Source organism: Heptranchias perlo, chromosome 2, assembly GCF_035084215.1.
Source record: "Heptranchias perlo isolate sHepPer1 chromosome 2, sHepPer1.hap1, whole genome shotgun sequence".
Lineage (NCBI taxonomy): Eukaryota > Metazoa > Chordata > Chondrichthyes > Hexanchiformes > Hexanchidae > Heptranchias > Heptranchias perlo.
In genome coordinates, this window is record NC_090326.1 from 156,242,813 (window position 1) to 156,257,856 (window position 15,044).

At 47.0% G+C, this 15,044-nt stretch overlaps 1 protein-coding gene across 1 annotated transcript in view; it reads left to right on the plus strand.

Moving 5' to 3' along the window:
* The window catches only part of acvr2ba (activin A receptor type 2Ba), a 211,635-nt gene extending 200,562 nt beyond the window's left edge, over window positions 1-11,073 (plus strand). The window contains exons 9-11 of the mRNA XM_067999328.1: window positions 4,583-4,721; window positions 6,591-6,721; window positions 10,276-11,073. Coding sequence (XP_067855429.1) covers window positions 4,583-4,721; window positions 6,591-6,721; window positions 10,276-10,470 — 465 coding nt within the window. The 3' untranslated portion in view covers window positions 10,471-11,073. The remainder of the gene's footprint in view (window positions 1-4,582; window positions 4,722-6,590; window positions 6,722-10,275) is intronic.
* Window positions 11,074-15,044: the final 3,971 nt, after the last annotated feature.

The window sequence follows — 15,044 nt, forward strand, 5'->3', positions numbered from 1 at the left end:
TGCATGTGTGAGAGCGTTACTGTGATCTCCTGTGGTGAATACCCCATTGGACGGTGCATGTGTGAGAGTGTTACTGTGATCTCCTGTGGTGAATACCCCATTGGACGGTGCATGTGTGAGAGTGTTACTGTGATCTCCTGTGGTGAATACCCTGTGGGACGGTGCATGTGTGAGAGCGTTACTGTGATCTCCTGTGGTGAATACCCCATTGGACGGTGCATGTGTGAGAGCGTTACTGCGATCTCCTGTGGTGAATACCCTGTTGGACGGTGCATGTGTGAGAGCGTTACTGCGATCTCCTGTGGTGAATACCCTGTTGGACGGTGCATGTGTGAGAGCGTTACTGCGATCTCCTGTGGAGAATACCCCATTGGACGGTGCATGTGTGAGAACGTTACTGCGATCTCCTGTGGTGAATACCCCATTGGACGGTGCATGTGTGAGAGCGTTACTGCGATCTCCTGTGGTGAATACCCCATTGGACGGTGCATGTGTGAGAGCGTTACTGCGATCTCCTGTGGTGAATACCCCATTGGACGGTGCATGTGTGAGAACGTTACTGCGATCTCCTGTGGTGAATACCCCATTGGACGGTGCATGTGTGAGAGCGTTACTGCGATCTCCTGTGGTGAATACCCTGTCGGACGGTGCATGTGTGAGAGCGTTACTGCGATCTCCTGTGGTGAATACCCTGTCGGACGGTGTATGTGTGAGAGCGTTACTGCGATCTCCTGTGGTGAGTGAATACCCTGTCGGACGGTGCATGTGTGAGAGCGTTACTGCAATCTCCTGTGGTGAATACCCCATTGGACGGTGCATGTGTGAGAGCGTAACTGCGATCTCCTGTGGTGAATACCCTGTGGGACGGTGCATGTGTGAGAGTGTTACTGCGATCTCCTGTGGTGAATACCCTGTCGGACAGTGTATGTGTGAGAGCGTTACTGCGATCTCCTGTGGTGAATACCCTGTCGGACGGTGCATGTGTGAGAGTGTTACTGCGATCTCCTGTGGTGAATACCCTGTCGGACGGTGCATGTGTGAGAGTGTTACTGCGATCTCCTGTGGTGAATACCCCTTTGGACGGTGCATGTGTGAGAGCGTTACTGCGATCTCCTGTGGTGAATACCCCATTGGACGGTGCATGTGTGAGAGCGTTACTGTGATCTCCTGTGGTGAATACCCTGTCGGACGGTGCATGTGTGAGAGCGTTACTGCGATCTCCTGTGGCGAATACCCCATTGGACGGTGCATGTGTGAGAGCGTTACTGCGATCTCCTGTGGTGAATACCCCATTGGACGGTGCATGTGTGAGAACGTTACTGCGATCTCCTGTGGTGAATACCCCATTGGACGGTGCATGTGTGAGAGTGTTACTGTGATCTCCTGTGGTGAATACCCTGTGGGACGGTGCATGTGTGAGAGCGTTACTGCGATCTCCTGTGGTGAATACCCCATTGGACGGTGCATGTGTGAGAGCGTTACTGCGATCTCCTGTGGTGAATACCCCATTGGACGGTGCATGTGTGAGAGCGTTACTGCGATCTCCTGTGGTGAATACCCTGTCGGACGGTGCATGTGTGAGAGTGTTACTGTGATCTCCTGTGGTGAATACCCTGTCGGACGGTGCATGTGTGAGAGTGTTACTGCGATCTCCTGTGGTGAATACCCTGTCGGACGGTGCATGTGTGAGAGTGTTACTGTGATCTCCTGTGGTGAATACCCTGTCGGACGGTGCATGTGTGAGAGTGTTACTGCGATCTCCTGTGGTGAATACCCTGTCGGACGGTGCATGTGTGAGAGTGTTACTGCGATCTCCTGTGGTGAATACCCTGTCGGACGGTGCATGTGTGAGAGTGTTACTGCGATCTCCTGTGGTGAATACCCCATTGGACGGTGCATGTGTGAGAGTGTTACTGCGATCTCCAGTGGTGAATACCCCATTGGACGGTGCATGTGTGAGAGCGTTACTGCGATCTCCTGTGGTGAATACCCTGTCGGACGGTGCATGTGTGAGAGCGTTACTGCGATCTCCTGTGGTGAATACCCCATTGGACGGTGCATGTGTGAGAGCGTTACTGTGATCTCCTGTGGTGAATACCCCATTGGACGGTGCATGTGTGAGAGCGTTACTGCGATCTCCTGTGGTGAATACCCCATTGGACGGTGCATGTGTGAGAGCGTTACTGCGATCTCCTGTGGTGAATACCCTGTTGGACGGTGCATGTGTGAGAGCGTTACTGCGATCTCCAGTGGTGAATACCCCATTGGACGGTGCATGTGTGAGAGCGTTACTGCGATCTCCTGTGGTGAATACCCTGTCGGACGGTGCATGTGTGAGAGCGTTACTGCGATCTCCTGTGGTGAATACCCCATTGGACGGTGCATGTGTGAGAACGTTACTGCGATCTCCTGTGGTGAATAACCTGTCGGACGGTGTATGTGTGAGAACGTTACTGCGATCTCCTGTGGTGAATACCCTGTCGGACGGTGTATGTGTGAGAACGTTACTGCGATCTCCTGTGGTGAATACCCCATTGGACGGTGCATGTGTGAGAGCGTTACTGCGATCTCCTGTGGTGAATACCCCATTGGACGGTGCATGTGTGAGAGCGTTACTGCGATCTCCTGTGGTGAATACCCCATTGGACGGTGCATGTGTGAGAGTGTTACTGCGATCTCCTGTGGTGAATACCCTGTCGGACGGTGCATGTGTGAGAGTGTTACTGTGATCTCCTGTGGTGAATACCCCATTGGACGGTGCATGTGTGAGAGTGTTACTGCGATCTCCTGTGGTGAATACCCTGTCGGACGGTGCATGTGTGAGAGTGTTACTGTGATCTCCTGTGGTGAATACCCTGTCGGACGGTGCATGTGTGAGAGTGTTACTGCGATCTCCTGTGGTGAATACCCTGTCGGACGGTGCATGTGTGAGAGTGTTACTGCGATCTCCTGTGGTGAATACCCTGTCGGACGGTGCATGTGTGAGAGTGTTACTGCGATCTCCTGTGGTGAATACCCCATTGGACGGTGCATGTGTGAGAGTGTTACTGCGATCTCCAGTGGTGAATACCCCATTGGACGGTGCATGTGTGAGAGCGTTACTGCGATCTCCTGTGGTGAATACCCTGTCGGACGGTGCATGTGTGAGAGCGTTACTGCGATCTGCTGTGGTGAATACCCCATTGGACGGTGCATGTGTGAGAGCGTTACTGTGATCTCCTGTGGTGAATACCCCATTGGACGGTGCATGTGTGAGAGCGTTACTGCGATCTCCTGTGGTGAATACCCCATTGGACGGTGCATGTGTGAGAGCGTTACTGCGATCTCCTGTGGTGAATACCCTGTTGGACGGTGCATGTGTGAGAGCGTTACTGCGATCTCCAGTGGTGAATACCCCATTGGACGGTGCATGTGTGAGAGCGTTACTGCGATCTCCTGTGGTGAATACCCTGTCGGACGGTGCATGTGTGAGAGCGTTACTGCGATCTCCTGTGGTGAATACCCCATTGGACGGTGCATGTGTGAGAACGTTACTGCGATCTCCTGTGGTGAATAACCTGTCGGACGGTGTATGTGTGAGAACGTTACTGCGATCTCCTGTGGTGAATACCCTGTCGGACGGTGTATGTGTGAGAACGTTACTGCGATCTCCTGTGGTGAATACCCCATTGGACGGTGCATGTGTGAGAGCGTTACTGCGATCTCCTGTGGTGAATACCCCATTGGACGGTGCATGTGTGAGAGCGTTACTGCGATCTCCTGTGGTGAATACCCCATTGGACGGTGCATGTGTGAGAGCGTTACTGCAATCTCCTGTGGTGAATACCCCATTGGACGGTGCATGTGTGAGAGCGTTACTGCGATCTCCTGTGGTGAATACCCTGTGGGACGGTGCATGTGTGAGAGCGTTACTGCGATCTCCTGTGGTGAATACCCTGTCGGACGGTGCATGTGTGAGAGCGTTACTGCGATCTCCTGTGGTGAATACCCTGTGGGACGGTGCATGTGTGAGAGCGTTACTGCGATCTCCTGTGGTGAATACCCTGTCGGACGGTGTATGTGTGAGAACGTTACTGCGATCTCCTGTGGTGAGTGAATACCCTGTGGGACGGTGCATGTGTGAGAGTGTTACTGCGATCTCCTGTGGTGAATACCCTGTCGGACGGTGCATGTGTGAGAGTGTTACTGCGATCTCCTGTGGTGAATACCCTGTCGGACGGTGCATGTGTGAGAGTCTTACTGCGATCTCCTGTGGCGAATACCTCGTTTGCACTCACTGTCCAGACACGTATACGAAATGGCAACTTGGATAAGAGGCTGGAGAGCTGTCTGCAGAACTGTCCCGCCGCCAAGAGCAGCACCTTCGGGGGGGGGTGGGGGCAAGAATAGAAAGATGGTTTGAGACGGGCTACTGCGGCATCAGATTGGACAGTTACCATACCATTGGCGTGCCCTGTTGGGTGGGGTGAAACAGTGGCACAAACAGGCCACCAGTTAATTTAGTAGAAAGGGAGCTGTATGCCAGTGTGGCACCTTCACACAGCCTACAATTTGTTAAACGAGGACCTTCCTCTGTCCACAGGTCGGGACACGAAGATACATGGCCCCCGAAGTACTGGAAGGGGCAATTAACTTCCAGCGAGATGCCTTCCTCAGGATAGACATGTATGCCGTGGGGCTGGTGCTCTGGGAGCTGATAATGAGATGCACCGCAGCTGACGGCAAGTGTTTGATTCCACTACTTGATTAAAAGACCGTCCATGTTCAACTTGACGAGTAATTTGATGCCTCATTGCTTAGATCTCTGCTTCATTTTATGCTCCAGTGTCAGCTGTGACTCAGTGGGTAGCACGCTCGCCTCTAAGTCAGAAGGTGGTGGGTTCAAGTCCCACTCCAGAGACTTCAGCACAAAATCCAAGCTGACACTCCAGTGCAGTACTGAGGGAGTGCTGCACGGTCTGAAGTGCCGTCTTTTGGATGAGACGTTAAACCGAGGTCCCGTCTGCCCTCTCAGGGTGACATAAAAGATCCCATGGTACTATTTTGAAGAAGAGCAGGGGAGTTCTCCCCAGTGCCCTGGCCAATATTTATCCGTAAGGAGTCTTACAACACCAGGTTATAGTCCAACAGCTTTATTTGAAATCGCAAGCTTTCGGAGGCTTCCTCCTCCTGACGAAGGAGATAATCTCCGAAAGCTTGTGATTTCAAATAAAACTGTTGGACTATAACCTGGTGTTGTAAGACTCCTTACATTTGTCCACCCCAGTCCATCACCGGCATCTCCACATCAATATTTATCCCTCAACCAACATCACCAAAAACAGATGATCTAGTCATTTATTTCATTGTTGTTTGTGGGAGCTTGCTGTGCGCAAATTGGCTGCTGGACGTTTCCTACATTATAACAGTGACTAGACTTCGAAAGTACTTCATTGGCTGTAAAGCACTTTGGGACGTCCCAAGGCAGTGTAAGGCGCTATATAAATGCGAGTTCGTTCTCCTTCTGGTTTGTTAATTCTGGTTGCACTTGTGCCTTTTTAGCAAGAATTCTCCAGGATACGGTTCGATCGTGACCGAATCCTGGAGTTAGTGTTTCCAGCTGAAACGTCTTCAGCATCAGCCACTGGCTTCACAACTGGAGCCACCGTTTTGGATTCCGCCTCTGGTTTTCAGGGAGGCTGGCGATTTATTTGCTGCGGTCAGGGCCCCCACCTGCTCATCTGTCTGCTGCGTGCGGAGTGACTGGGAGATCTGCCAGCCGCTGTGGAGACATGCAGGGCCATGGCAGCTTTCCTCGTACTTTAATTTGTATCCAGAAGGTATTCATTCTCATGACGGGGAGTTCCTGGGGAAGATGTCTGCTTCTTCTTTTTAAAAACAATTATCGGAGCCTAACTATTTTGACACCGACCTAACGCAACTGCGAGGTCGAAATTGGAAGGAATCGAGTGGCTGGTTCAGGAATTAGGCCTCGATTGTGAGTTCATGGGTCGCAGGTTCCATGTGCAATCCACGGGGGTCAAACCGCCCATTTTGATTACTTAAGAGCAGAAACGACCTGGATCGTGAGGCCAGCTTTGCTCTAGACCGTGCCTGTCCTAAAAAGGCACTGTCCTGGAGTTTTAAAAAAAAACTTATTCTCTGGATGTGGAAGTCGCTGGCAAGGCCGGCATTTATTGCCCATCCCGAGTTGTCCTGAGAAGGCGGCGGTGGTGGTGGTGGTGGCGATGAACCTACTTCTTGAGCCGCTGGTAGCGGTTTGATAAAACTGAATGGTTCGCTAGGCCACTTCACAGGGCAGTTAAGAGTCAACCACGTTGCTGTGGAGTCACATATCGGCCAGACTGGGTAAGGAACGGCAGATTTCTTTCCCTAAAGGACATTAGTGAACTAGTTGGGTTTTTACGACAACCCGACTGCTACACGGTCACTATTTTAACTCCAGACTTTTTTTTTTTGAACGGAATTCAAACTCTCGAACTGCCATGGTGACGGGGTTCGGATTTGTGTTCTCTGTCCAGTAACATAACCACTGCAGTGCTGGACCCTTCAAAGATAAGTAATCTTTTCTTACCTCTCTGTCTGTACAGGGCCCGTTGACGAGTACATTTTGCCATTTGAAGAAGAGATTGGCCAACACCCAACGCTGGAGGACCTGCAGGATGTGGTCGTCCACAAAAAGCTGAGGCCTGTCCTGAAAGAATGCTGGTATAAGCATCCTGTACGTATCGAGAGCCCTTTGTTGCTTGATTGCTGCCTGATAAAGGATTTGTTCAGCCATGTCACGCAATGATAACTTCAGTGGGAAAAAGGCTAACTATACTTATTTTAAAAATAGAAAGGAAATGACCTCTGACCAGGGTTTGTGACTCTCAGCTTGTTAATCCTGGGGGCCGAACATCTGTCTGGATGCAGCTGTGCGTGCATATTCAAACTAAAGGAAGCTAAAGCATTTCCCTCCAATATTAATGGTTCCCTATCGAATTCTCCAGCAAAGCTTTTTTTAAAAAAAAAGTTATTTTAAAGTTTTTTTTTATATACTGTTATGCTATAGATGTTGAATTCATGGGTTTAACCCTAAACTTCAGGTTTAATTTTGTGAGGATTCCGCCCGACTGCCACTACTCTGATATCCTAAACCTCTTGGATCTTGCTGAACTATCTCTTAACTATATTTCACTGCAGGGGTGCTACCCACGACTGGACAGGTGCTACCGATTTATACGAGCTATCCTGTGCTCTTTTAACATATTCGGTCAGCTCGCCCCGATGGTTTAGTGGGTAAACGCTCTTAACTCGCGGGATGTGGGTGTCGCAGGCAAGGATTTATGGCCCCGAGAAAGCGATGGGGCATGCCTTCTTCTTGAACTGCCGCTGTAGCAGTTGGATACAACTGAGTGACTTGCTTGGCCACTGCAACTATTTTAAGTTTCCCACGCGGTACTTCCCTCCACTGCTGGGGATGGTCCGTGTACAGAACGGCGATCACAGGATCACTTCACTGGGCTGTACGTAGCAGGATCAAGCGCACTCGGCCATCTGACAGCCAAACATGGCCGCCCCCGATGGCCAGCCCACCTTGTTGCCGTGGTGATGGCGGCACTGCCAGCAGGTGCGTGGCCACAGTCCACTTCTTCGTTGATATTGCTGGCTTGCTGCCGCCGGGGGAGATTCGGCAAGCAGCAAAAGGGCATTATGAATGCCGCATTCCTCTCTGATTCCTTCTAAACTCCAAGTACACCATCAAACAGACCATTCTTCCTCTCTCTATCCCAACTGTGTTCAAAGGCGACATCATCTTAAAATTAGAACTAGGCTGTTCGGAAGTGAAATCAGGAAGCACTTTTTCCACACAGAGGGTAGTAGAAATCTGGAAAACTCTACCCCCAAAAGGCTGTGGATGTTGGGATAATTGGAACTTCCAAGACTGCGTTCCAATAGATTTTTGTCAGCAAGGGATATGGAGCAAAGGTGGGTAAATTGAGTTGAGGTGCAGATCAGCCGTGATCGAAGTGAATGGCGGAACGGGCTCGAGGGGCTGAATGGCCTACTCCTGTTTTCATGTTCCCAAATCAAGACTCTTCACATTGTCTCTTACTCAAACTTAAGTTGGGTACGGTAGCATAGTGGTTATGTTATTGGACTAGTCATCTAGAGGCCTGGACTAATATTCCAGAGTCATGAGTTCAAATCTCCACCGTGGCAGCTGGGGAATTTAAATTCAATTAATTAAATAAAATCTGGAATACAAAAATACTAGTATCAGTAATGGTGGCCATGAAACTACCAGATTGTTGTAAAAACCCATCTGGTTCACTAATGTCCTTTAGGGAAGGAAACCTGCCGCCCTTACCCAGCCTGGCCTATATGTGACTCCAGACCCACAGCACTGTGGTTGATTCTTAATCGCCCTCTGTAATGGCCTAGCAAGCCACTCAGTTGTTCAAGAAGGCGGCTCACCATCACTTTCTCGAGGGCAATTAGGGATGGGCAATAAATGCTGGCCTTGCCAGCGACACCCACATCCCATGAACGAAGAAAAAAAAATTAACTCTTTCGCAGGATATCAAAGCTCTGTAACCCCTTACCTCCCTCAGTCCTTTGTTTCTCTTAAGTCTTCGAGTGTGTAAATCAAGTGAGGCATCACCTCATCGCTGGTTCCTGATTTGCCTCTTTGCTTTTCAGTCGAGGTTCTGTGCAGTGGCGGTGATTGTTCACCTTGGTTTCAGAATTTTTTTTTTAAATGAGAGAAACAAGTGACAATCTAGGTCCCAGTAAAGGAAGAGGAAGAAAGAACTTGCATTTTTAAAGCATCTTTCGTGTCCTCAAGATGTCCTAAAACATTTAGTATCCAGTGAGGTTCTGCTGTTTTGTAGGTGAATACGGCAGCCAGTTTGCACACAGCAAGGTCGCTGGACACCAGAAGCAATCCCTGCTCTTCTCCAAGACGTGGCGTGGGATCTTTCATGTCCACCTGATCCTATTAGACAGGACCTCACTTTAACATCTCATCCAAAAGGCGGCACCTCAGACAGTGCAGCGCTCCCTCAGCGCTGCACTGAAATGTCAGCCTAGGTTCATGCGCTCAAGTCCAGGAACGGGGCTTAAGCTCACAACCTCCTGACTCCGAGGCGAGAGTGCTACCGGCGGAGCCAAGCTGACACTAAAGATGAACCCAGAGTGCTAGGCCTAACACGAGAAATAACTTAAACTACAGCAAAATACTGCAGATGCTGGAAATCTGAAATAAAAACAGAAAATGCTGGAAACACTCAGCAGGTCAGGCAGCGTCTGTGGAGGGAGAAACGGATGTAACGTTTCAGGTCGATGACCTTTCTGATGAAAGGTCGTCGACTTAAAACATTAACGAAAAATAACTTGTTGATCTTACTCTGGAAAATGGAGCCATGCCTGTGGTGAATATTTTTTGAGGAAGTCACCTCCTCGTTGTTAAAATGTGACAAAGATAGCAGACTTTGTGTCAACAACAACTTGCATTTATATAACGCCTTTAATGTAGTCAAACATCCCAAGACGCTTCACAGGAGTTTTATCGGACAAAAGTTGACACCGAGCCACATAAGGAGATATTAGGACAGGTGAACAAAAGCCTGGTCAAAGAGGTGGGTTTTAAGGAGAGTCTTAAAGGAGGAGAGAGAGGGGGAGAGGTTTAGAGAGGGAATTCCAGAGCTTAGGGCCCAGGCAGCTGAAGGCACGGCCGCCAATGGAGGGGGCAAAGGAAATCGGGGATGAACAGGAGGCCAGAATTGAAGGAGCCCAGAGTTCTTGGTTAATATTAACCGAGTAATCGTTCTGAAATTGGAACGTCTTGGGCCTAGTCTAGTGGTTATGTTACTGGCCTAGTAATCCAGAGAACATGACTTCAAATCCCACCGTAGCAGATTGGGAATTTGAATTTAATTTTAAGGTAATTGGCAAAAGAACCGAGGGGAGATGATGAGAAATTTTTTTATGCAGCGAGTTGTTATGATCTGGAATGCACTGCCTGAAAGGGCGGTGGAAGCAGATTCAATAATAACTTTCAAAAGGGGAATTGGATAAATACTTGAAAAGGGGGGGTGGTGGGAAAGACCAGGGGGAATGTGGGACTAATTCGATAGCTCTTTCAAAGAGCCGGCACAGGCACGATGGGCCGAATGGCAGCCTCCTGTGCTGTGCATGTACTACCGTAAGGCAAATGGTTCATGTGTTTGTTCTTCAATCTGCTAAATGTACATTGTGTTCTTTCTCTCTTCCCCCCCACTTTCCCTACAGGGGTTGGCGCTGTTTTGTGAGACAATTGAAGAATGCTGGGACCACGATGCAGAGGCTCGGCTCTCGGCGGGCTGCGTTGTTGAGCGCATTTCACAGACCCGCAGACTGATCAATGGCACTACCTCTGACTGCCTGGTGACAATGGTAACAGCCGTCACAAACGTGGACCTGCCACCCAAAGAGTCCAGTATCTGAGTCTCATTTAAAAGAAGAAGAAAAAAAAATGAATAATAACGATCTGTGTCTTTCCCAGACTCAGTGGAAAAATCGAACCACACACAACACAGCTGCTATTTTAACCTGACTTTTTTTGTTGTTCTTTTGGATTCGGAACAATTTACCAGCACACTACTCTACTGTATTTAATGGACATCTCAGCAAAAAGCATTCAGGAGCCGACCAGTGAATGCAGCAAAAAAAAAAACAAGGTGCAGGTACCTCAGAGACTCGAGTCCATTTCAGCCGTGTGAGTTTTTTTTTCCCACTCATTTGTAGCTTTTCTGTCTTCTCGACAGCATGTTTGTGACATTTATATAAAAAAAAACAAATACGAAACCTGTACCACCTGCAAAAAAAAACAACAAAAAAAAAATGCTGCAATTATAGGAGGAAATTTTTAGACTGTTACACGTGATTTACCTTCCTCAAGGGATCTACATTTTGACAGTGAGTGCTTAAATGGTAAACATGTCTTTTACGGATTGAACGGGTGTCACTGTACACGCACGCACACACACACACACACACACACACACACACACACGCACACACACGGAGGAAGAGGTTGTAATGAGCTCTTCAGTGGGTGGTTTTTGAGGGGGGAAAGAGAGAAACGGGGCGGGTGGAGTTAACAAACTTTGCAGCATTTGGACAAAACAAAAATTTAAATAGCTACGAAAGTACTTCTCAGGTAACCGGTAAATTGGGGAGGGTTTTTTTTTGAGAGGCGGGGTGCGTCATCATCCACAACCACAAAAATTAGTTTATTTTGTCTTAATAAAAAAAAAAGAGGTGCATATTTTATGGCCGCATTTATGTATGCCATAAGCAGTTTTAGTCAGTGAATGTCCCTAATGCTGCTCTTTCAACTCAAGTTTTAATTTGCGACATGCAACGCTCAGAAGACGAAAACACACGCAACAAAAAAAAAACGCATAAATAACGTGGCTTCCGAGGTTTTAACGAGAAAAAAAAAATTCACGACCACAAACCACCTCAAAACCAGAAATACCTCAGATTTTTTCTACCTGTATGATTTTATTATATATTTTGTTAGTTGTGTTGTCTTTGTAGTGCTATTTTAATGTAAGTTGGCTTTTTATGACAAGGGAGTTTAATAAGTTCCAAATTCTTAGGAAGTGCTACCATTTACCTTGTAAAGCACCATTGTAAATAACTGTATACAGTTGTAGAATATTGGCTATAAGGTACTTGGGCATTATTTGTCTCATTTTTTGTGCTAGCTTCTCCTCCTGTTACTTCTGCTCCTTCTACTTTTGTAACTCTTATGAACTCGTGAATATTTCGCTCTTGTGAAGGTTTTAATTTCTCTCTTTTCTTAAAAAAAAAACAAATAATAATTTTTTTCCCTCGTGGTTAAATCTCGCTGTGCAGCAGTTGCCTTCTCAACACAAGTTTGGAAAATCTTCCTTTTTTTTCCAGAAGCTTTTTAAGTCTTTCTCTTTATTCCCCTCCTCCTTCCCTAGGTGCCATATTGTTAACTAACAGGAAGAATCACAAAGGCAACGTGAGGCTGGTGTGAGATTTATATTTTTAAAAATTGATCAGTGAGGTTTTATTGAGCGTGATCTCTTTGTGCTAAATGTTCACAAAAATGCCAATACTAAGCTACTGTTTTTTTTAAAACAAATGTTTGTCTACTGAGGGGCAAGCGCTGTCAAATAGATCTCGAAAACTGCAGCCTTTAGTTCTTCATTCTATGCGTGTACTTTCAGGTCAATTTTTTACAACACTTTGTTTTAATTCATTTTAAAATTGGCGAATGCAGATACAGGTGTGGTCCAGTAGTGTAATTTTCAGGCAAAGAAATGTGTAGGTTTAGTTACGGATTTTATAATCTGCGACAGAGGCAGGACACGATCGAACTACGGAATCATACAGCACAGCAGGAGGCCGTTCGGCCCTTCGTGCCTGTGCCGGCTCTCTGAAAGAGCTATCCAATTAGTCCCGCTCCCCCTGCTCTTTCCCCCGTAGCCCTGCACATTTTTATTTTTTAAGTATTTATCCAATTCCCTTTTGAAAGTTATAATTGAGTCTGCTTCCACCGGCCTTTCAGGCAGTGCATTGACTTGAGTTTTCTTTTTCAAATTAAGCAAATGTGCTTTTTTTTTAAGAAAAAAAACCCGACATGACACTGAAGCGCTCCAACTCCGAGGGGGATGGAGAAACTGGCCGGACCAGCCTTGCAGGACCACGTGTCTTTTCAGCTAGTCTCACAGTAGCATATTTCCCGGCTGTGACAGGATATCCCGGGATATCCTATCGCTGTGCTGAAGGAGAAAGCTGGAGAGGTGACGGTGGGAAGGGGGTGATAGGACGAAGAGGGAAAGTTCAACTCCTCATTGTAAACATTATATGCTGGTTACTGTACTGTGCTCGCCCTAACTCCTGTGTAGTTTAGAGATGGCGAACAATGAAGTCTAAGTTTTTGTGCTTGGCGATTTGGACATTGCTGCAGGGGTGTCCCTGGCTCCCTACGAAAGCTTTGTCCCCTCTCTCTCTCTCTCTCTCTCTCTCTCTCTCTCGGATATAGCCCGTGCTGCTCACTTCCAGCTGATGATACAGTCGGGTAAATGTTTAGGGCTGAGTAGCTCAGTGCAGTTTGCTAGAATTAGCCGAAGATCCCACATCGGCAGCAGGGCTCTTTGCACGCTGCTGCCTTTTGAGAATCGGGGGAAAGCCACTGACCTGTCAGTTCCATTTTCTGAAGGATGTTCCGAGCCTTTAGTCAGTGGCACCAATATGCCTTGACTCACCTCTCGGCCTGCTCACAGCCTTCATTTGTTCTGGCCTCCATCTTAATTGACCCTCTTCATTCCTTCCCTTTTTTACAGCAACACTGGACCGTGTATCGGAGTAGTAACTTTCAGGTATTTTTGCAGTGTCCTGTTTCGAGTTAGGACACTTTCTTGTGTATATTTAAGGGTAATTTTTTAATTAAATTTAATGCGGGCGCAGTTCTCTGAAAGTTTAAAACTAAGTTTTCGAACGTTAAAAGGATACGTTTTAAATATAAAGGACATGCACACCTGAAGTAGACAAAAAAAAACCCACAAAGTTGTATTTGTTTCTGTGAACATTGTAGGATAATTTTAAACGAAAGAAAATCTCATGAGTAAGATGCTGTAGCACCAAAAATTGTACGTTTGAATGGAATTATTGAGCACCATTGATACAAAACCTCGACTCAGACTTTCTTTGTACATCATGGAGATTTACAAAGAAATTTCTGATTTTTTTTTCCATTTTCTTTCCTTTGTGACTAATAAGCTCAGTTTGCTAATTTTTTTTTTTGTGTTGATTTTGATATATATTTAAATAGCCAGCTGTTAACAGATGTGTTTATAGGCCAGTTGTTGAGTGGATCATGCAGGCTTTCTGATTTGTGTGTGTCTTCTGCGTGGCCGTGTGGGTATACAATTACACAGTCCCTGGATTGAATATTACAAACAAAGGCGAGGCAGAGATCAGAAGACGACTGTGCTTCTCCCAGATAGGAACAACTTGCTGTGTTTTGTTCGTTACTCTGCTGTTGCATTCTCACACAAGGACTGAGAGTGTTTCATTGGCGATTGAGAAATGGAGCCGGGTCTGTAGTATGGAAAGATGGGTGGGGGGGGGGGGTGGTGGTGGTGGGGAGACCCTCTTGGGGAAGCAGAAAGGAGTGGGAGTTGGCAGCACTGCCTGGATTGTGGCAATAACAACCCTTTCACAAGGTAGAGCCTAAGCAGTGTTGTTCTGCCCAGCAACCGGTACAGTATTCCTTCACCAGCCAACTTCTGTTTCACTTTATTTCCCGGCTTGTCCCTCAAGACAGAATTGTGTATATCCGACTTTGAGTTTTCAGGAGGCAGAAAGGAGAGGAGATAACGTCTTAAAAGAGAGAGAGAGAGAGAGAGGGGGGAGGAGGAAGGAAGTGCAAAAATCAGCCCAGATACTTCAGCCTTTGCATTTAAATCTCGATTAAATTCGACCTCTTGTAGGAAAATCAGACTAGTGTTTGAGCCTATTTGTACGGAATGCTTTGCTGAGTCATGCCTGACTGTGCTTCCTTCTGTATAAAGCAGGTGCTAAATTGTCCAAAGCTCTTGTGTGCCACTGTAATACTGAAATGGCACTCGACACAAAGAGGCCCAACTTACAACAGCACCGTTCGGGATATCGCATCAACTGTGTTAAGAATCATTTCTTTTAATTCTCAGTGCTGTGCATTGGAATATGATTGACTTGAATTCCAACATGTCAGTAGACGTAACTAATGATCCACACTACCACAAGACTATGCAGATGTGTTACTGATTTTAATTTAAAACCGTACCTTTTTTTGACATGAGGCGATACAACAGTCATGTGGCATTTTGCTGGTTGTGGTTCCATTTTAGATTTTTCTGTTGTTTTAAAAGATCTCTTCTTTATTTTTTCACAAGAGTAAAAGTTTAATACAACAAGTGTACGTTGAAAATTGGCAAAAATGTAACTGTGTCTTGGGGACCTTTTGGGGGAAAAAAAAAACAGGCACCGGCTTTACC